Source organism: Trifolium pratense, linkage group LG4 (assembly GCF_020283565.1).
Source record: "Trifolium pratense cultivar HEN17-A07 linkage group LG4, ARS_RC_1.1, whole genome shotgun sequence".
Taxonomy (NCBI): Eukaryota; Viridiplantae; Streptophyta; class Magnoliopsida; order Fabales; family Fabaceae; genus Trifolium; species Trifolium pratense.
In genome coordinates, this window is record NC_060062.1 from 55164300 (window position 1) to 55189493 (window position 25194).

Sequence of the window (25194 nt, forward strand, 5' to 3'; positions counted from 1 at the left end):
TTTTATTTATTAATACTTATATAATGTAACCTACTGAAAGTTTATAATGCAAATTAAACGTGAAATTAATAATAATAATAATCATAATGTAACATATACTATGAATGAGATTAATTAGTATCTTATTGAAGAAAAATGGCATATACATAAAATATGTAACGTATTTAAAATAATTTGGCATATGATATGTGTGCTAGTTTGTTAAAAATAATTTGAACAACATGTACCTATATATATATATATATATATATATATATATATATATATATATATATATATATATATATATATATGATATATATGTTTAATTGTTTATGCTTTACGATATGATATGTATCAAATTAAAATTATTTATCAACATTATATGCAAAGATGATACACAAGTATTCTTATAGTAATATAAAATTGACGCATGATATATGCATATTTAATTATTATTATTATTATTATCACAATAAATAAATAAAATAGATAAATTCAATAAAAATAAAAATTGTTAAGAGTCTAAAATATTTGATAAAGTTATCCTTCAGGGATACATGTATATTAAATTCTTCCGGAATTCATAAGAAATGATTCATAGCAAGTTCTACAAGAACTATATAACATCATTGTAATGTAAAATTAATCATTTATGCAATCCTTCAGGGATGCATATAACATTGAATTCTTCATGAGTTTTTCAAGAACTCCATAATAGATCTTATCAAATATTTTCTACATCCTTCAGGGATGTGTCACAATTGTTTAAGAACTTTATAACAGATCAAATCAGTTATTTATCCAATCATTCAGGGATTGATGTTCATTTTACTTATATCTATGAATCTTCAGGATTCATATTTTAAAGATATTTTACGGTACTTTTAGAAGCGTATGCTTATGAATCTTCGGGATTCATATTTTAAAATTTCATTATACTATGAATCTTCAGGATTCATATTTTAAAATTTCATCACACTATGAATCTTCGGGATTCAAATTTCAAAAATTTCACCATGATACTTCTGGATCATAGTTTGTGAATTAATATAAAAAACGAGAATAAAAAAAATGATCTGAAAAAAAATAGAAATAAAAAATCATACATAAAATAAAATTGTCACTTCCCATTGTTGCTATACATTTCTTGAAAGGGGAGAGACTATCGTGCTGATAACGTGTTATGAACTATTCCTAAATAATAACAAGAATAAAGAAGAAGAGATGAAGGAGAGAAAGAGAAGAGAGAATAGACTCTTGTATTGTTCTATTCAAGGTGTGTCTTTTACATTGTGAGATAGTCATATATATAGGAGATTACATGGGCCAAGAATATGGGCCTAGACTAATGGACATTCACATCTATATTATTCATAACAAATTTCATGTTAATTAATTATATATTTATTGTTTTTGACTAATATATATTTATTGATTTATTTTTTTGAGAAAAATGCACTTATAGCATATCATTAATCAAGAGGTGTTCAATACAATAAGGTATGTCAACCATAATTTGGGGACTAGCTATATATGAGGCCGCCTTAGCTAATCTATAAGCAACCTCATTTGTCATGTCGCCTAATAAACTACACACTAGAGTTATTATAAAGATTACGAAAGAGTCTTCTACAATTCGCAATAATATCTCCCAGCTCAGTCTCATCACTCTTGTTGGAATGCAAATTATCCACCACAACCTTCGAATCAAGTTCAAAATCAACAGGACCCAAATTCAACTCGTGCACCCAATTAAGAGCAGAAAGTAGACCGAGAGCTTCGCCAATCTTCACATCACATAACGGAGTAAATTGTTCATATTTTCCTAATACATAAGCACCAAACTCGTCTCTAATACAAATACCGATACCAAGTCTATTATGTAACGACGAAAAAGACGCATCAACATTGCATTTTACCCGCCTTCTCGCTGGTTTTTTCCACTTGTGTTCCTGCACTCTCGGCTTGACTGAAGGACCAGTTCTAGAAGCATGCATTGTGCGGCAGTCCTGTAGCATGTTATTTGCATGCGTAAAAACAAGATTTTATGCGTCTGTTACATTATTCCAAATAATATTATTTATCTTCTTCCATATACTCCAAATAACACATGCCAAAAGAGAATAATCAAATGCATTGAGGTGCTGCAACAAATGAAAAACCAATTCCACTGCATCATGAATATTCTGCATTGCTGAAGCTATTATGGGATTAAAATTGCACATGCCCCATACATTATTGTTGCAGAGTGCACATGTAGTTATTCAATTCACACCCTTCTGTTATAGATTACTGCGAGTCGGAATACAACGGCGACAAATTCGCCACAAAAGATTCTTAACACACAGAGGAGCTTGAATTTTCCAAAGTAAATTCCACGCACCATTTATTTTTAAGTGTGAAGTATCTATTAATTCCTGAACACACAGGCGATAGGCACTCCTAACTGAGTACCTTCCATTATTCTCCACCCGCCGACTACCTGCTCTTAAGATAAACTTGGAATTGCAAATACTCCTCCAAACAAAACTAGGATTGTGACCCAGTTTAGAATCAAAAAAATCACAATGAGGAAAATATTTAGCTTTATAGATTTTGGAAATAAGAATATCCGGATTTGACATAACACGCTAGCTTTGCTTCCCTAACATGGGAAGATTGAAGTGTGAAGGCTTTTAAAGCCCATTCCACCATCATTCTTATGCATAGAGAGTTTATCTCATGACCTCCAATGTATACCTTTATTACGAGCTCCGGAATGACCCCACCAAAATGAATTCATCATTTTTTCAATTTCATCACAAAGAGAGGAGGGAATAGTAAAAATACTCATGAAGTATGTCGGTATGGATTGGACGACCGATTTAATAAGAAATTCGCGCCCTGCCTTCGACAAACTTTTACTACTCCAAGAGTTAATCTTCTTCCACACTTTGTCCTTGATGAAACCGAAATATTTTTTACGACGCCCGGTCATTGACGGCAAACCCAAATATTTTCCTGTTTTAAGCATAACATGAACACCAAGACAATCTGCAACAGAATTTTGTACATCATTTGGAACATTTCGACTGCAAAAAAATTCCGATTTTTTAAAAATTGTATATATTTATTGTTGTTGTCACAAAAGTTGGTGATAAAACTTTTTTTTTTTTAGGCTTACTAGTTACTTCCTTCGTTCTTTTTCAAATGTCGTTTTAAATTACGGCACATATGTCAATACACAATTTCTTCACTACTATCTTTTATTATATATTATAAAAAATAATTAAAATTTTATATTTTAAAAATACGCATCGAGACAATTAAACAATATGTTATATACTAACATTTATTTTTATATATCAATAATAAAATTTAGTCAAAGTAATTTGGCTGATAATATTTTTGTTATGAATAAGTAAAATAATGTATTTGTGATTTGGGTCAAAATAGTAAGGAAAAAAAAAAAGGAGTCTTTTAGTGTGGTTGGTTTATGATTGGTTTGTTGTCTTGTGAGACCATGTTGTCTTGTTTTTTATTTTATCTATTATCAATGATAAATATTTATTTTATTATTTTTTGTTTAAAATTATCAAAGACTAATATTTTTTTGTTATTTTATTTTTTATATATTAATGTCAAACATTTATAATATTCATGAGTATTATTAAAAATGTGTATGTTTGTAATTATCAATGATAAATATGTCTCCCGTGTTATTTTAATATATCAATGAGATGCATAGTCTATTATTGTTGTTTTTTGTTTGTATTAATTCACATTGTACTATTTTTTTTTAACGAAAGTATTAATTTCAACAAACAATACGAGTTTCTCGCGCGCCGTAATTTTTTCTCATCCTCTATCTACGAGTTTCTCGCGTGCCTTATTTTTACTCATCCACTACCTACGAGTTTCTCGCGCCCTATTTTTACGCATCCGCTACTTACGAGTTTCTCGCGCGTTATATTTTTACTCATCCGCTACCTACGACTTTCTTGCGCGCCCTATTTTTGCTCATTCGCTACGTACGAGTTTCTCGCGCACCCTATTTTTATTCATCCGCTACGTACGAGTTTCTCGCGCGTCCTATTTTTACTCATCCGCTACCTACGAGTTTCTTGTGTGCCCTATTTTTACTCATCTGCTACTTGAGTAGCGGACGGTGTTTTATAGATATTACAAACAAATTTCAAATCATCCAAAACAAATTGTTTATATTTATTTTAAATTCTAATTTTTTCGGCCTTGCGGGCCGCCCGCGGCCCATTGAGGGTAGCCCATATTTTAATTGGGCTTTGTCAGGTCGGGCTTAAAAGCCCGGAAATTATTCGGGCTAGAATTTTCAAGGTCCGAGCCCGAGAAAAAATTGGGCTAGCCCATTTTGACAGCTCTAGGTATTTCATTAGTCTTTAAATTTCTTTTATATGATTGTAATTTATCGTATATATATATAGTACATAAATATAAATAAAATTAAAGCATTTTGACAATCAATTCATTATTTATTACAAAATATGAAATTGTGAACGAAGAGCCAATTCAGCTAATAGAGGCTTAGAAAGTGACCAGGGGGAATAATGTAACGACCCAAATTTATTATTCACTATTTAAGTGTTTAATTATTTGGTGATGTGGTTTTTAAGTAAGATAGTAACTTTATGTTATTTATCGAGAGTTTTAGTTAACGCGCGAGTTAGTGAGAGTTAACGCAAGTTGGGCCAAGCTATTGGGCTTGAGGTCCAATGGGCCTTGGCATGTGAGGGGCGCCCATATAGGGCAAGGTAGAGAGAGAAATATCATTATTTCTCTTGTTCTTGGGAAGTAGAGAGAAGGAAGAGCATGGGTGAGCTAGGGCAAGAGCTTGGAGGAGGGATTCGAGGAGCAATCTTCGTGAGTTCGTCGATCCAAGGTAAGAGAGTAGATTTCATATTCGTGGGTGACTCGAGGAAGGGGAGAATGTCGATTTCTCCTCACCCGAACTTCCTCCACCCCATTTTCGTTTTAGTTTGGATGGATTTTCTTAATGGAAATCGATTCTAAGGTTCATAACATGTTTAACATGCTCTTATCATGATGTATGAACGAATCTAATGGTTAAAAACGAGATTTATAAAGGATTAAACTCAAGAACTTTGTGTTCTTGAGAGTTTTGAGTAAAAGTGTTAAATCTCTACTTTTTCGTAGTAAAAATGGTAGATCGGTGAAATGAACCGTCCTTTTGTGTTTAGATATGTTTGTTGCACTTGAATACAAACTCATTTGGGGTTTATAACATGAAAAATGGGATTTTTGGGTGAATTTGGGTGGAAATCGCATGTTTTGAGCAGTTCTGGCAGGAGCTGTTCGCTACAGCTCGCTGCAGCTCGCTACGAGCAGGTGAGCCACTGGTGTGGTTCGCTGAAGCTCGCTGACCTTCGCTTAGCGAACAGCTCGCTACAGCTCGCTAAGGCTCGCTTAGCCACCGTGTCAGCACAGCACTTTGCTGTTTTGGAATTTGAATGACTTTGAGGGTTCTAACATGTTATATTATGTATTTTACCCAGTTTTTCGAGTAGATTCCGATTCCGGAGTTTGTTTTATGATAAAATGTATGCTTAATACACTTTACTTATATTATTAGTATTGTGTTAAAAATGTGAGTAAATGCATGATATATGAATATGCATGAATGTTGATGAATTGTTGATTATATGTGTGGAATATAATTGTTGTTGATTGTATTGATGATGTTTGTTAAAATGTCAAAGAAGTATATTAAGGTGTTAATTAACTTAATAAAGAAGTATATCGAATTATGTTATTCGATAAAGAAGGATATTAAGGTATAGTGTTATCTTAATAAAGAAGTAATGTTGGATAATGTTCCACATTAGTAAATGAAGAGCTTAATGCTATTGATTGTGAGTGAATTCATGAAATACATACATGCATTCATGAATATATGTGATATTGGATATTCCAATAAAGAAGGATATCGGATTATATTTATCCGATAAAGAAGGATATTAGAGGTGAGATACTCTAATAAAGAAGATGGTACCACATGCATTAGATATGTCTAGGGGGCATAGCATGAAGATTGTGGCATTAGATTGCATTAGGATATGTGTACATTATTTGATATTTGATATTATTTGATATGTGACACATATGTTTGGAATTTGTGATAATTGTCTATGTGTGTTAGACTTGTTGTATGTGTTGATTGTCCGATGATTTTAAATGTAATTGGCTCCAATATCTTGTGAATTATGATTGATATTTGATTATAACTTGTGTAACTTATAATTAAATGAAGTATGAGTACAATTAGGTTATAACTCCTAATTTGATGTGATTAATGAAGTATATGCATGAGTTAGACTATGTATGATTTGTGATGAAGTGTTTAAGTATCATTTACTTACACTTGTATATTTTTGAGTATGTTATCTAACTCTCTTTTATGTGTTATGTGCTGGACCGTTGGGGGTCCAGATTTTACAGGTTATGTGTGTTTCGTTGTTCGAGTCTTTGGTGACGCTCCGCTCTGATTGTGACACGGGAAAAGGGGTTGTATATAGTATATAGAGTCATTCATGACTCATGTATCTAGATTGGAAAAATGTATCTTTTATAAGGAAATTTATATTGTATAAAACGAGTTTTTATTAAATAATCATGTTAGTATTATTTTGTAAAGAGGAGTGTAATACCTAGAACTAATATTCTATAACTTAAATTGCAATTTTCCGTTGCGTATTTTGTAAAAGATTTAATAAAGGTAGAATTACATTAAAATAATGAGTTCGGGTGTTACAATTGGTATCAGAGCCTGGTTGTCTTCGGACTGTGTGGGTTATGTGTCGATCAGAGCAGGTCTGTGCAGTCAGACCAAGTGAGTATTGTGTGTCAGTCGTGTTTGTCTAACAATTTTGTTGTGTTTGTTTTGTGAAATCACTTATATTGTTCATTTAGGAACTATGAGTGGTGTGAATTGGATTAGTTGATCCATTCTTTTGTTGAGTAATGGTGTGAGTGCTATACTTCTATCTTTATAATAGTTGTATATGCTTAGAGTTTAACCTTTTTGTAGTTTAAACTTGATGGATTGATGCTTATTGCTAATTGTTGATGATCCGGCATGATGTAAAACTGCATGTGATGATCCGGCATGATGTAAAACTGCATGTGATGATCCGGCATGATATAAAACTGCATGTGACGATCCGGCATGATATAAAACTGCATGTGGTAATGATTTGAAATAATTTTAAAAGAAAAACTAATATTATTTCTTGAAGATTTTGGTGAAAATAAAGAGTTATTTTCTTTTGAATAAGTGAAAATTAAAATTTCAAAATGGTGAGAAGATTAGGATATTAATGTGTCCTTGTATGTGTTTGTTATATGATTGTTTATAACATGTGTTAGATGATTACTAGGGATTTGAATTGCTATGCGTTTTAAGAGTAAAAACATGAAGATCTCATAATTCTATGTTGTGATTGTTGATGCATGATTCTAATTGTGCTTTCAAGTTTATAATGATGTTATATGCTTGAAGTTTTGGATTTTGTGGATTAGTGAGTCGAGAAAACGAGGGTTTAGTGAGCGTAAGTTCAAAACCGTAGCAGAGCACCCGTATTTTTGGATGTGCTCGCTAGGCGAAGAATGAACCTCGCTGAGTCTCGCTAAGTCTTGCTAAATCCTGTGAATGTTTTTGACTTGTCTCGCCGGGAGCTCGCTAGCTTTTGCTAAGCGAGGGAGCCAGACAAGAAATTTATTTTGTTGATGTCTTGTCCTAAGTTGATTGAATGTGAGTTTCTTGCCTTCTTGTGTTTGTTAGGACTAGAATAAATGTGAATATGAATTGTTGCTGTGCAATATTCATTTTTCTTGTGTTGTTTGATTTCCTAACTTTGAAAAGTGAGGGAAGTATAGGTTACTTGGATGCTTGCATGATTTTGTGTAAGTGTTTAGGTATCGTGGGTTGGGTTTTGCCCCTGTATGCGACATGCGTGTAAACGATGTCGATACTAGTTTCTTCTTTTGGGAAGAATATGTTTAGAGACGATAGAACCGTTAGGTGTGAGCACCGAAAGTTCTAGTGGAAGAGTACGAGTAAGTTTGAGATAAGTGGGGGAGAAGATTGCATCCCTCCGAGATGTTTCGAACGTGAGAAGATGAGATGAGTAGAGATGTTCTTGAAACGGAATATTCAGGAATTGGCGACGTTGTTCGAAGTGGAATGAATGGGCGCAACAAGTTGTGAGAAACTACTAGAAGGGAAGTTGTCAGACCAAGTGTTTCGCCGTGGGGCGTTAGTGAGATTGGTTAAGTGAGATGAAGGGTATTCGGAACGGTTGGAGACCGTGTGTGGCACTAAAAGTATGGAGGCGTGTTTTGTGGACCAAGTTGAAGTACCTATTCGATTAGTATGAGTCGAATATGAAGAAGAGGGAGTGATTAAGATTCTTGGGAGGTGATGATTTTGAAGTAAGTTGTCATCCAAGTGGATCGGATGTTGTAGCGGATTCTTGAGTAAGAAGTTTTACGTGAGTCGTGCATATGGTAGTAGGTTGAATTGGTTGAACAATTCAGAGTTCTAAACCTAGTGTGCGAGGTGATTTCTGGAAGAGGTTTGAGAAGCTTGAGAAATAGATGTTAAGATTAGTGAACCGTTGGTGGTAATTAATCAAGAAAAGAAGTGAATTCTTAGATGAGACGAGAATGGAATTGAGAAATATCATAATAGGATTGGTACGTTTGTTGAATCGTTGGAAGTAAGGATTGTATGAATAATCGAGTTTATTCGAAGATGGAAGTAGGATAACGATTCGAAGGATTTTGTGAGAGGCTTGTCGAAGAAAGAGTGATTGGATTTGGATAATGACCGGACAATTGGTGTCACATGTTGAACGAGAACGTAGAGTCTTAGAGGTTGAGATGAAGCTAAATGAGAGGTATCATTTTTGAATGATGAAGAATAAGGAAGTTAGCCGTTGAAGAACGTGCAGAGATGAGTAGTAGGAGGTCATGTTGGAAGTGACTTGTGTTAAGTGAGAATTTGCGAAAAGGATTATCGCACATGTGAGTAGATGTTGTGTTTGAACACATATAGTGAGAAGTTGAAGGCGATGCCTAAGGTAAGTGTCGGAGAGCATTTGGTAGTGCCCACAAGATAAGAGTAAGTAAGTATTTACTAGAAAATTTGGATTTATGGAATAGGAAGGTCAGTGGAGACTAGTGTTGTTAGATGCATCGTGGATGTTGATGTAGTATGGTCACAATCGGTGACAATGAAGTAAAGGATTTTAAATTGTTTCATCATGGATGATGGAACGGTAATGATTTGGTGTATAAACTTAAGATGTATTTTGGATGAGAATTTTTGGAAATTTTCGAGAAATGTCATATTGGGAGTAGACAAGGAGTCATTAGTAAGAGTACTAAGACAAAAGTTGATTAGAATTCAATGGATAGAATTAGATCGTATAGCGAATATTTGGAGCTTTGTAGATTAAATTCAAGAGTTTGATTTTGGTATCGAACGTACTAAGGAAGAGTTTAAAGATAGTTGTCCATAGATAGATGATGATTGGTAGAGGTCGTAAGTGAATAAGAAACCGATGAGTGAATAAACGGAGAAGATTATGCTTGTTGCAATGCAAGATGATGAGGAACATTGACAGATAGATTATGGGCAAATTGAAGATGTCGTTTGGAATCAACGAGTTAGAGGTTATGATTGTTCGGAGAACCAATTTTAGGCGGTAGCCTAATTTTGAAGTGGCGAATTGCTAAGGGATTAAGGAGAAGTGGTATTGGAAAACGTTTGCGTTAAGGAATGCAAATATTGGTTGAGAGATTACTTGGAAACAGAGTAGTCGTATTGAATTCGACTCAATGTGAGAAAAGGAATTTGACGGTTGGAAACGATAATTTCTAGGATGTGTCGAGGAAGATTTGAGAATGTTGGTCATCAAGTGATTGTTGGAATTGAATTATCGAGTGATATGTTGGAATAAGATTCGAATATGAATAAGTGGTGTAGCACAGTTAAGTGATTCATGAGGGAATCAAAGATTTATGAGAATTATGGAGTTGTGGAAGTATTCCACGGAAGTATCTTTCGGAGAGTTCGATTGTTTGTACCTGTTTTGGGGTAGAGTTGTGAGTACCGTAGAATGTGAGTCTGTGGATGTTTCGTGCGAAGTTGATGTTTTAGCGGTTTGATAAGAATGGTTTACGCCGATATCATGATTGTTGACTATCTATCGACAAATTGAGGAACTGGCCGTCCTTGATATCTTGTTGATAAATGGACAAAAATTGTGTTGGATGGGATAAACTAATTTTGTCATACTTGGTAATGTGTAGCGTTTTGGGCGTTTCGTTGGAGGGTCGGATACAGGAGTTATCCGGAGTTGTTTTAGTCACGTAATTTTCGAGGGCGAAAATCTTCTAAGTAGGGGAGAGTTGTAACGACCCAAATTTATTATTCACTATTTAAGTGTTTAATTATTTGGTGATGTGGTTTTTAAGTAAGATAGTAACTTTATGTTATTTATCGAGAGTTTTAGTTAACGCGCGAGTTAGTGAGAGTTAACGCAAGTTGGGCCAAGCTATTGGGCTTGAGGCCCAATGGGCCTTGGCATGTGAGGGGCGCCCATATAGGGCAAGGTAGAGAGAGAAATATCATTATTTCTCTTGTTCTTGGGAAGTAGAGAGAAGGAAGAGCATGGGTGAGCTAGGGCAAGAGCTTGGAGGAGGGATTCGAGGAGCAATCTTCGTGAGTTCGTCGATCCAAGGTAAGAGAGTAGATTTCATATTCGTGGGTGACTCGAGGAAGGGGAGAATGTCGATTTCTCCTCACCCGAACTTCCTCCACCCCATTTTCGTTTTAGTTTGGATGGATTTTCTTAATGGAAATCGATTCTAAGGTTCATAACATGTTTAACATGCTCTTATCATGATGTATGAACGAATCTAATGGTTAAAAACGAGATTTATAAAGGATTAAACTCAAGAACTTTGTGTTCTTGAGAGTTTTGAGTAAAAGTGTTAAATCTCTACTTTTTCGTAGTAAAAATGGTAGATCGGTGAAATGAACCGTCCTTTTGTGTTTAGATATGTTTGTTGCACTTGAATACAAACTCATTTGGGGTTTATAACATGAAAAATGGGATTTTTGGGTGAATTTGGGTGGAAATCGCATGTTTTGAGCAGTTCTGGCAGGAGCTGTTCGCTACAGCTCGATGCAGCTCGCTACGAGCAGGTGAGCCACTGGTGTGGTTCGCTGAAGCTCGCTGACCTTCGCTTAGCGAACAGCTCGCTACAGCTCGCTAAGGCTCGCTTAGCCACCGTGTCACCACAGCACTTTGCTGTTTTGGAATTTGAATGACTTTGAGGGTTCTAACATGTTATATTATGTATTTTACCCAGTTTTTCGAGTAGATTCCGATTCCGGAGTTTGTTTTATGATAAAATGTATGCTTAATACACTTTACTTATATTATTAGTATTGTGTTAAAAATGTGAGTAAATGCATGATATATGAATATGCATGAATGTTGATGAATTGTTGATTATATGTGTGGAATATAATTGTTGTTGATTGTATTGATGATGTTTGTTAAAATGTCAAAGAAGTATATTAAGGTGTTAATTAACTTAATAAAGAAGTATATCGAATTATGTTATTCGATAAAGAAGGATATTAAGGTATAGTGTTATCTTAATAAAGAAGTAATGTTGGATAATGTTCCACATTAGTAAATGAAGAGCTTAATGCTATTGATTGTGAGTGAATTCATGAAATACATACATGCATTCATGAATATATGTGATATTGGATATTCCAATAAAGAAGGATATCGGATTATATTTATCCGATAAAGAAGGATATTAGAGGTGAGATACTCTAATAAAGAAGATGGTACCACATGCATTAGATATGTCTAGGGGGCATAGCATGAAGATTGTGGCATTAGATTGCATTAGGATATGTGTACATTATTTGATATTTGATATTATTTGATATGTGACACATATGTTTGGAATTTGTGATAATTGTCTATGTGTGTTAGACTTGTTGTATGTGTTGATTGTCCGATGATTTTAAATGTAATTGGCTCCAATATCTTGTGAATTATGATTGATATTTGATTATAACTTGTGTAACTTATAATTAAATGAAGTATGAGTACAATTAGGTTATAACTCCTAATTTGATGTGATTAATGAAGTATATGCATGAGTTAGACTATGTATGATTTGTGATGAAGTGTTTAAGTATCATTTACTTACACTTGTATATTTTTGAGTATGTTATCTAACTCTCTTTTATGTGTTATGTGCTGGACCGTTGGGGGTCCAGATTTTACAGGTTATGTGTGTTTCGTTGTTCGAGTCTTTGGTGACGCTCCGCTCTGATTGTGACACGGGAAAAGGGGTTGTATATAGTATATAGAGTCATTCATGACTCATGTATCTAGATTGGAAAAATGTATCTTTTATAAGGAAATTTATATTGTATAAAACGAGTTTTTATTAAATAATCATGTTAGTATTATTTTGTAAAGAGGAGTGTAATACCTAGAACTAATATTCTATAACTTAAATTGCAATTTTCCGTTGCGTATTTTGTAAAAGATTTAATAAAGGTAGAATTACATTAAAATAATGAGTTCGGGTGTTACAATTGGTATCAGAGCCTGGTTGTCTTCGGACTGTGTGGGTTATGTGTCGATCAGAGCAGGTCTGTGCAGTCAGACCAAGTGAGTATTGTGTGTCAGTCGTGTTTGTCTAACAATTTTGTTGTGTTTGTTTTGTGAAATCACTTATATTGTTCATTTAGGAACTATGAGTGGTGTGAATTGGATTAGTTGATCCATTCTTTTGTTGAGTAATGGTGTGAGTGCTATACTTCTATCTTTATAATAGTTGTATATGCTTAGAGTTTAACCTTTTTGTAGTTTAAACTTGATGGATTGATGCTTATTGCTAATTGTTGATGATCCGGCATGATGTAAAACTGCATGTGATGATCCGGCATGATGTAAAACTGCATGTGATGATCCGGCATGATATAAAACTGCATGTGACGATCCGGCATGATATAAAACTGCATGTGGTAATGATTTGAAATAATTTTAAAAGAAAAACTAATATTATTTCTTGAAGATTTTGGTGAAAATAAAGAGTTATTTTCTTTTGAATAAGTGAAAATTAAAATTTCAAAATGGTGAGAAGATTAGGATATTAATGTGTCCTTGTATGTGTTTGTTATATGATTGTTTATAACATGTGTTAGATGATTACTAGGGATTTGAATTGCTATGCGTTTTAAGAGTAAAAACATGAAGATCTCATAATTCTATGTTGTGATTGTTGATGCATGATTCTAATTGTGCTTTCAAGTTTATAATGATGTTATATGCTTGAAGTTTTGGATTTTGTGGATTAGTGAGTCGAGAAAACGAGGGTTTAGTGAGCGTAAGTTCAAAACCGTAGCAGAGCACCCGTATTTTTGGATGTGCTCGCTAGGCGAAGAATGAACCTCGCTGAGTCTCGCTAAGTCTTGCTAAATCCTGTGAATGTTTTTGACTTGTCTCGCCGGGAGCTCGCTAGCTTTTGCTAAGCGAGGGAGCCAGACAAGAAATTTATTTTGTTGATGTCTTGTCCTAAGTTGATTGAATGTGAGTTTCTTGCCTTCTTGTGTTTGTTAGGACTAGAATAAATGTGAATATGAATTGTTGCTGTGCAATATTCATTTTTCTTGTGTTGTTTGATTTCCTAACTTTGAAAAGTGAGGGAAGTATAGGTTACTTGGATGCTTGCATGATTTTGTGTAAGTGTTTAGGTATCGTGGGTTGGGTTTTGCCCCTGTATGCGACATGCGTGTAAACGATGTCGATACTAGTTTCTTCTTTTGGGAAGAATATGTTTAGAGACGATAGAACCGTTAGGTGTGAGCACCGAAAGTTCTAGTGGAAGAGTACGAGTAAGTTTGAGATAAGTGGGGGAGAAGATTGCATCCCTCCGAGATGTTTCGAACGTGAGAAGATGAGATGAGTAGAGATGTTCTTGAAACGGAATATTCAGGAATTGGCGACGTTGTTCGAAGTGGAATGAATGGGCGCAACAAGTTGTGAGAAACTACTAGAAGGGAAGTTGTCAGACCAAGTGTTTCGCCGTGGGGCGTTAGTGAGATTGGTTAAGTGAGATGAAGGGTATTCGGAACGGTTGGAGACCGTGTGTGGCACTAAAAGTATGGAGGCGTGTTTTGTGGACCAAGTTGAAGTACCTATTCGATTAGTATGAGTCGAATATGAAGAAGAGGGAGTGATTAAGATTCTTGGGAGGTGATGATTTTGAAGTAAGTTGTCATCCAAGTGGATCGGATGTTGTAGCGGATTCTTGAGTAAGAAGTTTTACGTGAGTCGTGCATATGGTAGTAGGTTGAATTGGTTGAACAATTCAGAGTTCTAAACCTAGTGTGCGAGGTGATTTCTGGAAGAGGTTTGAGAAGCTTGAGAAATAGATGTTAAGATTAGTGAACCGTTGGTGGTAATTAATCAAGAAAAGAAGTGAATTCTTAGATGAGACGAGAATGGAATTGAGAAATATCATAATAGGATTGGTACGTTTGTTGAATCGTTGGAAGTAAGGATTGTATGAATAATCGAGTTTATTCGAAGATGGAAGTAGGATAACGATTCGAAGGATTTTGTGAGAGGCTTGTCGAAGAAAGAGTGATTGGATTTGGATAATGACCGGACAATTGGTGTCACATGTTGAACGAGAACGTAGAGTCTTAGAGGTTGAGATGAAGCTAAATGAGAGGTATCATTTTTGAATGATGAAGAGAATAAGGAAGTTAGCCGTTGAAGAACGTGCAGAGATGAGTAGTAGGAGGTCATGTTGGAAGTGACTTGTGTTAAGTGAGAATTTGCGAAAAGGATTATCGCACATGTGAGTAGATGTTGTGTTTGAACACATATAGTGAGAAGTTGAAGGCGATGCCTAAGGTAAGTGTCGGAGAGCATTTGGTAGTGCCCACAAGATAAGAGTAAGTAAGTATTTACTAGAAAATTTGGATTTATGGAATAGGAAGGTCAGTGGAGACTAGTGTTGTTAGATGCATCGTGGATGTTGATGTAGTATGGTCACAATCGGTGACAATGAAGTAAAGGATTTTAAATTGTTTCATCATGGATGATGGAACGGTAATGATTTGGTGTATAAACTTAAGATGTATTTTGGATGAGAATTTTTGGAAATTTTCGAGAAATGTCATATTGGGAGTAGACAAGGAGTCATTAGTAAGAGTACTAAGACAAAAGTTGATTAGAATTCAATGGATAGAATTAGATCGTATAGCGAATATTTGGAGCTTTGTAGATTAAATTCAAGAGTTTGATTTTGGTATCGAACGTACTAAGGAAGAGTTTAAAGATAGTTGTCCATAGATAGATGATGATTGGTAGAGGTCGTAAGTGAATAAGAAACCGATGAGTGAATAAACGGAGAAGATTATGCTTGTTGCAATGCAAGATGATGAGGAACATTGACAGATAGATTATGGGCAAATTGAAGATGTCGTTTGGAATCAACGAGTTAGAGGTTATGATTGTTCGGAGAACCAATTTTAGGCGGTAGCCTAATTTTGAAGTGGCGAATTGCTAAGGGATTAAGGAGAAGTGGTATTGGAAAACGTTTGCGTTAAGGAATGCAAATATTGGTTGAGAGATTACTTGGAAACAGAGTAGTCGTATTGAATTCGACTCAATGTGAGAAAAGGAATTTGACGGTTGGAAACGATAATTTCTAGGATGTGTCGAGGAAGATTTGAGAATGTTGGTCATCAAGTGATTGTTGGAATTGAATTATCGAGTGATATGTTGGAATAAGATTCGAATATGAATAAGTGGTGTAGCACAGTTAAGTGATTCATGAGGGAATCAAAGATTTATGAGAATTATGGAGTTGTGGAAGTATTCCACGGAAGTATCTTTCGGAGAGTTCGATTGTTTGTACCTGTTTTGGGGTAGAGTTGTGAGTACCGTAGAATGTGAGTCTGTGGATGTTTCGTGCGAAGTTGATGTTTTAGCGGTTTGATAAGAATGGTTTACGCCGATATCATGATTGTTGACTATCTATCGACAAATTGAGGAACTGGCCGTCCTTGATATCTTGTTGATAAATGGACAAAAATTGTGTTGGATGGGATAAACTAATTTTGTCATACTTGGTAATGTGTAGCGTTTTGGGCGTTTCGTTGGAGGGTCGGATACAGGAGTTATCCGGAGTTGTTTTAGTCACGTAATTTTCGAGGGCGAAAATCTTCTAAGTAGGGGAGAGTTGTAACGACCCAAATTTATTATTCACTATTTAAGTGTTTAATTATTTGGTGATGTGGTTTTTAAGTAAGATAGTAACTTTATGTTATTTATCGAGAGTTTTAGTTAACGCGCGAGTTAGTGAGAGTTAACGCAAGTTGGGCCAAGCTATTGGGCTTGAGGCCCAATGGGCCTTGGCATGTGAGGGGCGCCCATATAGGGCAAGGTAGAGAGAGAAATATCATTATTTCTCTTGTTCTTGGGAAGTAGAGAGAAGGAAGAGCATGGGTGAGCTAGGGCAAGAGCTTGGAGGAGGGATTCGAGGAGCAATCTTCGTGAGTTCGTCGATCCAAGGTAAGAGAGTAGATTTCATATTCGTGGGTGACTCGAGGAAGGGGAGAATGTCGATTTCTCCTCACCCGAACTTCCTCCACCCCATTTTCGTTTTAGTTTGGATGGATTTTCTTAATGGAAATCGATTCTAAGGTTCATAACATGTTTAACATGCTCTTATCATGATGTATGAACGAATCTAATGGTTAAAAACGAGATTTATAAAGGATTAAACTCAAGAACTTTGTGTTCTTGAGAGTTTTGAGTAAAAGTGTTAAATCTCTACTTTTTCGTAGTAAAAATGGTAGATCGGTGAAATGAACCGTCCTTTTGTGTTTAGATATGTTTGTTGCACTTGAATACAAACTCATTTGGGGTTTATAACATGAAAAATGGGATTTTTGGGTGAATTTGGGTGGAAATCGCATGTTTTGAGCAGTTCTGGCAGGAGCTGTTCGCTACAGCTCGATGCAGCTCGCTACGAGCAGGTGACCCACTGGTGTGGTTCGCTGAAGCTCGCTGACCTTCGCTTAGCGAACAGCTCGCTACAGCTCGGTAAGGCTCGCTTAGCCACCGTGTCACCACAGCACTTTGCTGTTTTGGAATTTGAATGACTTTGAGGGTTCTAACATGTTATATTATGTATTTTACCCAGTTTTTCGAGTAGATTCTGATTCCGGAGTTTGTTTTATGATAAAATGTATGCTTAATACACTTTACTTATATTATTAGTATTGTGTTAAAAATGTGAGTAAATGCATGATATATGAATATGCATGAATGTTGATGAATTGTTGATTATATGTGTGGAATATAATTGTTGTTGATTGTGTTGATGATGTTTGTTAAAATGTCAAAGAAGTATATTAAGGTGTTAATTAACTTAATAAAGAAGTATATCGAATTATGTTATTCGATAAAGAAGGATATTAAGGTATAGTGTTATCTTAATAAAGAAGTAATGTTGGATAATGTTCCACATTAGTAAATGAAGAGCTTAATGCTATTGATTGTGAGTGAATTCATGAAATACATACATGCATTCATGAATATATGTGATATTGGATATTCCAATAAAGAAGGATATCGGATTATATTTATCCGATAAAGAAGGATATTAGAGGTGAGATACTCTAATAAAGAAGATGGTACCACATGCATTAGATATGTCTAGGGGGCATAGCATGAAGATTGTGGCATTAGATTGCATTAGGATATGTGTACATTATTTGATATTTGATATTATTTGATATGTGACACATATGTTTGGAATTTGTGATAATTGTCTATGTGTGTTAGACTTGTTGTATGTGTTGATTGTCCGATGATTTTAAATGTAATTGGCTCCAATATCTTGTGAATTATGATTGATATTTGATTATAACTTGTGTAACTTATAATTAAATGAAGTATGAGTACAATTAGGTTATAACTCCTAATTTGATGTGATTAATGAAGTATATGCATGAGTTAGACTATGTATGATTTGTGATGAAGTGTTTAAGTATCATTTACTTACACTTGTATATTTTTGAGTATGTTATCTAACTCTCTTTTATGTGTTATGTGCTGGACCGTTGGGGGTCCAGATTTTACAGGTTATGTGTGTTTCGTTGTTCGAGTCTTTGGTGACGCTCCGCTCTGATTGTGACACGGGAAAAGGGGTTGTATATAGTATATAGAGTCATTCATGACTCATGTATCTAGATTGGAAAAATGTATCTTTTATAAGGAAATTTATATTGTATAAAACGAGTTTTTATTAAATAATCATGTTAGTATTATTTTGTAAAGAGGAGTGTAATACCTAGAACTAATATTCTATAACTTAAATTGCAATTTTCCGTTGCGTATTTTGTAAAAGATTTAATAAAGGTAGAATTACATTAAAATAATGAGTTCGGGTGTTACAAATAACAAACTCTCGTTACTTGTCGGTGAAGAAAGTAGGAATTCTAAAGTTGGTGATTCGGGGAAATCATTCACAAATTGGTTGCCACCATTCATAGTAAAATTTTGGTTTGTTGCATTCAGATGCATCAAAGGATTAGGAACCAATGAAGAAGTAGATTGAGTATGCTGAACATTTGTAACAACTTGTGTTTTAAAAGGAAAATGGTCTGGTTGATATTGAACGTTAGCATTGTTCATTATTTGTTTTTGAGGAGAGTTTAGAAAATTTCGCACAAAAGCAGAAATTGGAGATTCAACAATATTGGTCCATGAATGGTCAACAAGAGGAGGACCATTTGAAGACAATACATTGTAAGGAGCTGGCGGAGAAGTTATAATTTGCACCGAAACCGGAACCTGAATTGGAATTTGTGGCCTTGTAATGGATAATGGTGGAGGCCGAATCTTCTGCAACCTTGTGATCTCATTCTCAGCCAGAGATTTAGATCCATTAGATTGTTTTCCAGTATGGTCCTGAACAAAACTCTTGAAATCATCTTTGTGAATATTGTGAACTTTGTCCTGGGGATAACGATTTCTACCACTAGTTATAACATTATTGCGAAAATCAATTATTTGTTGTAAACGACTCTTTTTTATGTTTTTCCCTGATTTGTTTATACCAAAATTCAGATTCGTCATTTTGCAAACCGATAAAGTTATACTGTCAAAATGTCCCACTTTGATAATTAATAGTGATAACAGCCAAAAACAAAAACAACCCAAATAAAACCACTACCTATTAAAAAAAACTAAACCGAGAATTTTTAAAAAATTTATTATCACCTACACCCGACCCACTTGCTTTAGAGCATAGGAAAAAGGAACCCGTATTTATAAAAAGATTAAAACTTTGACTCAAGAGTCTATGACACTAAGAAAACTGAGAAGAGTAAAGAAAATGAAAATTTTATATATGACACATTATAAAATATATCGGCTCAGTGAGCAGGGTGTAAAACGGTATTTTAGGTAATACAATTTGGATTTAATCAAGGTGTTCAAGTGAAAAAAATCGGAACATTCATTGTAAATACAAATTGGTTGACAAACAATTTTTTTTATAATACTCTTGACAAACAATAAGTCGAAGAACACCATGCATTGATGGGTGTTGAGGCCCCATATTGACTATCATGAGGTCTTTTATTCTAGCTGGGACATTCATAGGTTTTTCCTCGATTCATTCTTCCATGAATCGTTAAAAAAGAAGTTCATCAAAATTCAGGATCTAATAAATCGAATAATTGAAAATGATTCTAGAAATTAATGAATTTGTGAATCACGAATACCCAACTGATTTATTAAGTTTTTATAACGTATTTTATTTTTCTTTGACAAATAAGACAGTAGTCGTTGCCGTGCGTTGCACGGGTTTGATTAAAATATATAATTAAAATATTTTTATAAATAAAAAATAATAATTGCGATAACTATAATCACATATAGTTAAATAATAGATATTATTTTAAAATATGATTATATTTAATATTAGTATATGAGTAAAAAAAAAGTTGTTTAGAAATATTAGATTTTTTATTAATTTATATCGTAGATTGTTTACATTTTAATGTAATAGATCTCTTATAATATTTCATAAGTTTGAAAGGATGTATCATTTTTTTATTTTATTAGTGTAATAATATAAAATTTTAGTTTTCTTTATATGAGTTGCAATTTTATAGTCAAATGTCACTTTGTTTTTTATTTTTGATGTATCCCTTATTTTATTAATTTCAATAAGAGTTGGAGGCATACCTAATTATACTTGTAGACAATATTGCTCATGAGAAATGTTAAAAAAAGTTTTGATTATAGAATATGATTCATATATGGTGGCTTTGACTATTTGTTCCACGTATTCTCATTTTTTGAAAATTATGTATCAAATAGCATATTTTGCTTACTATGTTTTATGCAATTTAAGGTTCCAAATAGCTTATCTACTTACTCATCTCTCGTTTTCTTGGAGTTTATTCTTACATATTCACTTGGTGAAATTTTATTCCAACTTTATTAGTCCAAATTTTTTAGTCTATTGTTTGGTTCACTTTTTTTTTGCTTGGTCCTTTTGTTTTTGGTTTGTTTTTCTTTTTCTTGGTGAGGTTTGTGTCTCTTCAAAATTATTGTTAGTTTTTGTCCCTCTTATTTAATATTTTCTTGAACATTTATTTTCTTATTATATTATATAAACTTGAATATTTGTTGTTGTCAATATATAAGTTTGGACGAAGATTTTATATATTTGAATTTAGGTTTAGTTATTTGGTTAAGGTAAAGAAAGTCTTATAGATGAATTTAAGATTTAACATGTGTCATCTTCTTATTTGCTTAAAAAAATGTCATCTTATTCTTATAAATATTCCACTATTTTATTTTCAGCCGTAACGTAAACATTCTTTTAGAATATGTACTTAATTTATCCAAAAAGTTATATTATTATGTAAATTAAATTAATAATTTTTGAATTATTGGTGAATTTTAGTTGTGTGTAAATATGTTTAAATATATGTGTGATTATATTTTCTAAATATATGTAAATATATTTTAACATCTACGGTTTTAATAATTTCTAAAATTTATTTTGACAAATGAGCATCAACAATTTTTATTTAATAATTTTTGTCTTTTTTAATTTAATTTAGAAAGTTTTTAGTACAATTCTAAGTGGGAGGAAAAAGTATTTAGCACAATTTCTAAACTAACATGTTTTTAGCACAATTCTTTTCATCGATTCATTTTATGGTTGTAAGAATAAGATGGCATGCGTAGATTAAAATAGGACCGTCCATTAAAATTCATATATACTCATATTGAACCATCCAGATTTAGGCAAGTGTTATACGATAAATACATGAAGATTATATATTTGGACAACCTCTAAGTCAAGTTGAATCAATATAATTGCTTGCATGTATTACAATTATAAGAACCGCATGACTTGAGTGTCAACTACAAAAAAAAAAAAAACTTATTTTAATTTCTACTTTGTTTTTGTTTCTATATTTCTCTTGATCGAGATCAAGTAGATCACCTACACATTGTAGACAATATAGTATTTAAAAATGAGACACATATTTATATTTCTAAATTATTTGGATTGTCCTCTTTTAATTGAATGCCTCCAACATCAATATACCGTCGATCTATATCAATTTTAAGGCACTTCAAAATCAATAAATAGAAGTCTATTTTATCTTCTTCAACTTATTCACATGAAAATAATTAATTATATTCCCATTAATCAACAATTTTTTATACAAATCTTTTACCTTATATAAAATAATAAATGAAAAAGAAAATAAGAAACAAATAAGCTAAAACATTAGACTAATAAAATAATAAATGAAAAAAAAAGTTGTTTAATTACAAACATTATATCAATAAAAAAAATGATGGTTTACAAACTGCCATTAGAGTTAAATACACATCCTTACACGAGGTGCCATTTCATAGGCTTTATAAGGAGCAAGGATGCAACGTAAGCAAAAATATAAGTATGTTTTATCCTGTTCTCCTCCTTCACATGAAAAAATAGTCACATTCATATTAATCGATTCAACTCAAAGTTTAATTAATCATCGAACAAAACACCGGTTGATATTTAAAAAAATATCCAACCTAAAAAAGAAATAAAAAAATGATTAGAGATGTTCTAAACTCAGAGTAATAGAAAAATTCCAATTTACAAACATATTAATAGGCAACTATCACATATATGTATATCAATTTCTTAATCAATCACATGTAGACATACCTGGTATTCTAAGAGGTTAGACACCATCACATACCAAGGACAAAAACCAATATACTTATGATGTAACTATATATATGCACACAATAGCTTTTAAATCAATTTAAGACACTATAATATGTAACTTTAAGATATGAAAGGTGAAGATGCATAACTTTTTCTCATGGAGATGTTAGACAAAGAAACCATAGAGTTTTTGCCATGAGATAGATAAATTAAAATTTTGTTAAAACATAGAAGGTAGACTTCCTGATATGGTGGTGGTGATAATTAGCTTTTGGGTTAACTTTATATAGAGCTTGTGTTTGATAATTAGCTAAATTTACATATTCAATATTAGTGTCTCCAAGAATTCTTTGTTTTCAATTGCATTAATAGGAAATTGTAACATACAATATATATTTTAATAATATATTGCAATGCAATTAAAACAATAACATGATGCATCATTCCACCTTTCATTACTTGCAATTCATTTTTGTCTCAATTCAACAACAATAAATTGTGTTAGTTTTTTTTAATATATTATTATTGTTTATTATTTATTATTAGAGTAACTCTATTATATGAAATATGAAAAGGTTTTAATAAAGATTGTAGACTTTTCTTATAGAGTGTCACATCATCACAATAATTTATATGTCTAAGTAGAGTCATAAAATTAGAAGTATGATCCCTTTTAATTCATTAGGCTAAGTAGAAGTATGATCCCTTCGGTTTCAAGCAATCCCTTCTAAACAATATAAGTAATGAAGAATGATCCCTTTTAATTCATTTAGTATTGAAAGAATATATTTCAAGCAAGAGAGACACACGTTTTTTTTATTATTAAATTCAGTTCTTTAAGGGATTGATCAAAGAGGTTTGGAATATCAAAGTGACTCACTTGCTTGAAATATAATGATTCCTTTTTTTATTAGTATTGAAAGAATTTCAATAGTCATGAATATTTTGTGGTTATATAAATCTTATATATTAGTTGGTCCATTTTAATTTAATAATTTTTCATTTTCGTTAGTTGGTCCCTTGTAAGAAGTTGGTCCCTTGTAAGAAGTTATATAGTGATAATTTGATATATCGATAATTAAAATTAAAATGATTTAATTAAAGATAATTAAAATTAAAATGATTTAATTAAAGGAGATATGATGAAAAGGTTTTTTAATAGAGATTGTAAACTTTTCTTATAGAGTGCCACATCATCAAAATACTTGATTGTGAGCAACTCAACATTCCTTTTACTTGTAAAATTTCATTTTCGTTAGTTGGTCCCTTGTAAGAAGTTGGTCCCTTGAAAGAAGTTATATAGTGATAATTTGATATATTGATAATTAAAATTAAAATGATTTAATTAAAGATAATTAAAATTAAAATGATTTAATTAAAGATAATTAAAATTAAAATGATTTAATTAAAGGAGATATGATGAAAAGGTTTTTTAATAGAGATTGTAAACTTTTCTTATAGAGTGCCACATCATCAAAATACTTGATTGTGAGCAACTCAACATTCCTTTTACATAATTAAAATTAAAATGATTTAATTAAAGGAGATATGATGAAAAGGTTTTTTAATAGAGATTGTAAACTTTTCTTATAGAGTGCCACATCATCAAAATACTTGATTGTGAGCAACTCAACATTCCTTTTACTTGTATAAACTACCATGTTTCTAAACTAACATTAAAATCATTTTAGCACAATTTCTAAACTAACATGTTTTTAGCACAATTCTTTTCATCGATTCATTTTATGGTTGTAAGAATAAGATAGCATGCGTAGATTAAAATAGGACCGTCCATTAAAATTCATATATACTCATATTGAACCATCCAGATTTAGGCAAGTGTTATACGATAAATACATGAAAATTATATATTTGGACAACCTCTAAGTCAAGTTGAATCAATATAATTGCTTGCATGTATTACAATTATAAGAACCGCTTGACTTGAGTGTCAACTACAAAAAAAAAAAAAACTTATTTTAATTTCTACTTTGTTTTTGTTTCTATATTTCTCTTGATCGAGATCAAGTAGATCACCTACACATTGTAGACAATATAGTATTTAAAAATGAGACACATATTTATATTTCTAAATTATTTGGATTGTCCTCTTTTAATTGAATGCCTCCAACATCAATATACCGTCGATCTATATCAATTTTAAGGCACTTCAAAATCAATAAATAGAAGTCTATTTTATCTTCTTCAACTTATTCACATGAAAATAATTAATTATATTCCCATTAATCAACAATTTTTTATACAAATCTTTTACCTTATATAAAATAATAAATGAAAAAGAAAATAAGAAACAAATAAGCTAAAACATTAGACTAATAAAATAATAAATGAAAAAAAAAAGTTGTTTAATTACAAACATTATATCAATAAAAAAAATGATGGTTTACAAACTGCCATTAGAGTTAAATACACATCCTTACACGAGGTGCCATTTCATAGGCTTTATAAGGAGCAAGGATGCAACGTAAGCAAAAATATAAGTATGTTTTATCCTGTTCTCCTCCTTCACATGAAAAAATAGTCACATTCATATTAATCGATTCAACTCAAAGTTTAATTAATCATCGAACAAAACACCGGTTGATATTTAAAAAAATATCCAACCTAAAAAAGAAATAAAAAAATGATTAGAGATGTTCTAAACTCAGAGTAATAGAAAAATTCCAATTTACAAACATATTAATAGGCAACTATCACATATATGTATATCAATTTCTTAATCAATCACATGTAGACATACCTGGTATTCTAAGAGGTTAGACACCATCACATACCAAGGACAAAAACCAATATACTTATGATGTAACTATATATATGCACACAATAGCTTTTAAA

General features: G+C 32.5%; 1 protein-coding gene across 1 annotated transcript; it reads right to left on the bottom strand.

Annotated features, from left to right (window-relative positions):
* Positions 1 to 18506: 18506 nt before the first annotated feature.
* On the bottom strand, positions 18507 to 19220 carry LOC123922951 (protein HAIKU1-like). The gene has a single exon (XM_045975608.1). It carries the CDS (start codon positions 19218 to 19220, stop codon positions 18507 to 18509), a length of 714 nt encoding a protein of 237 aa, XP_045831564.1.
* Between the last annotated feature and the right edge of the window lie 5974 nt (positions 19221 to 25194).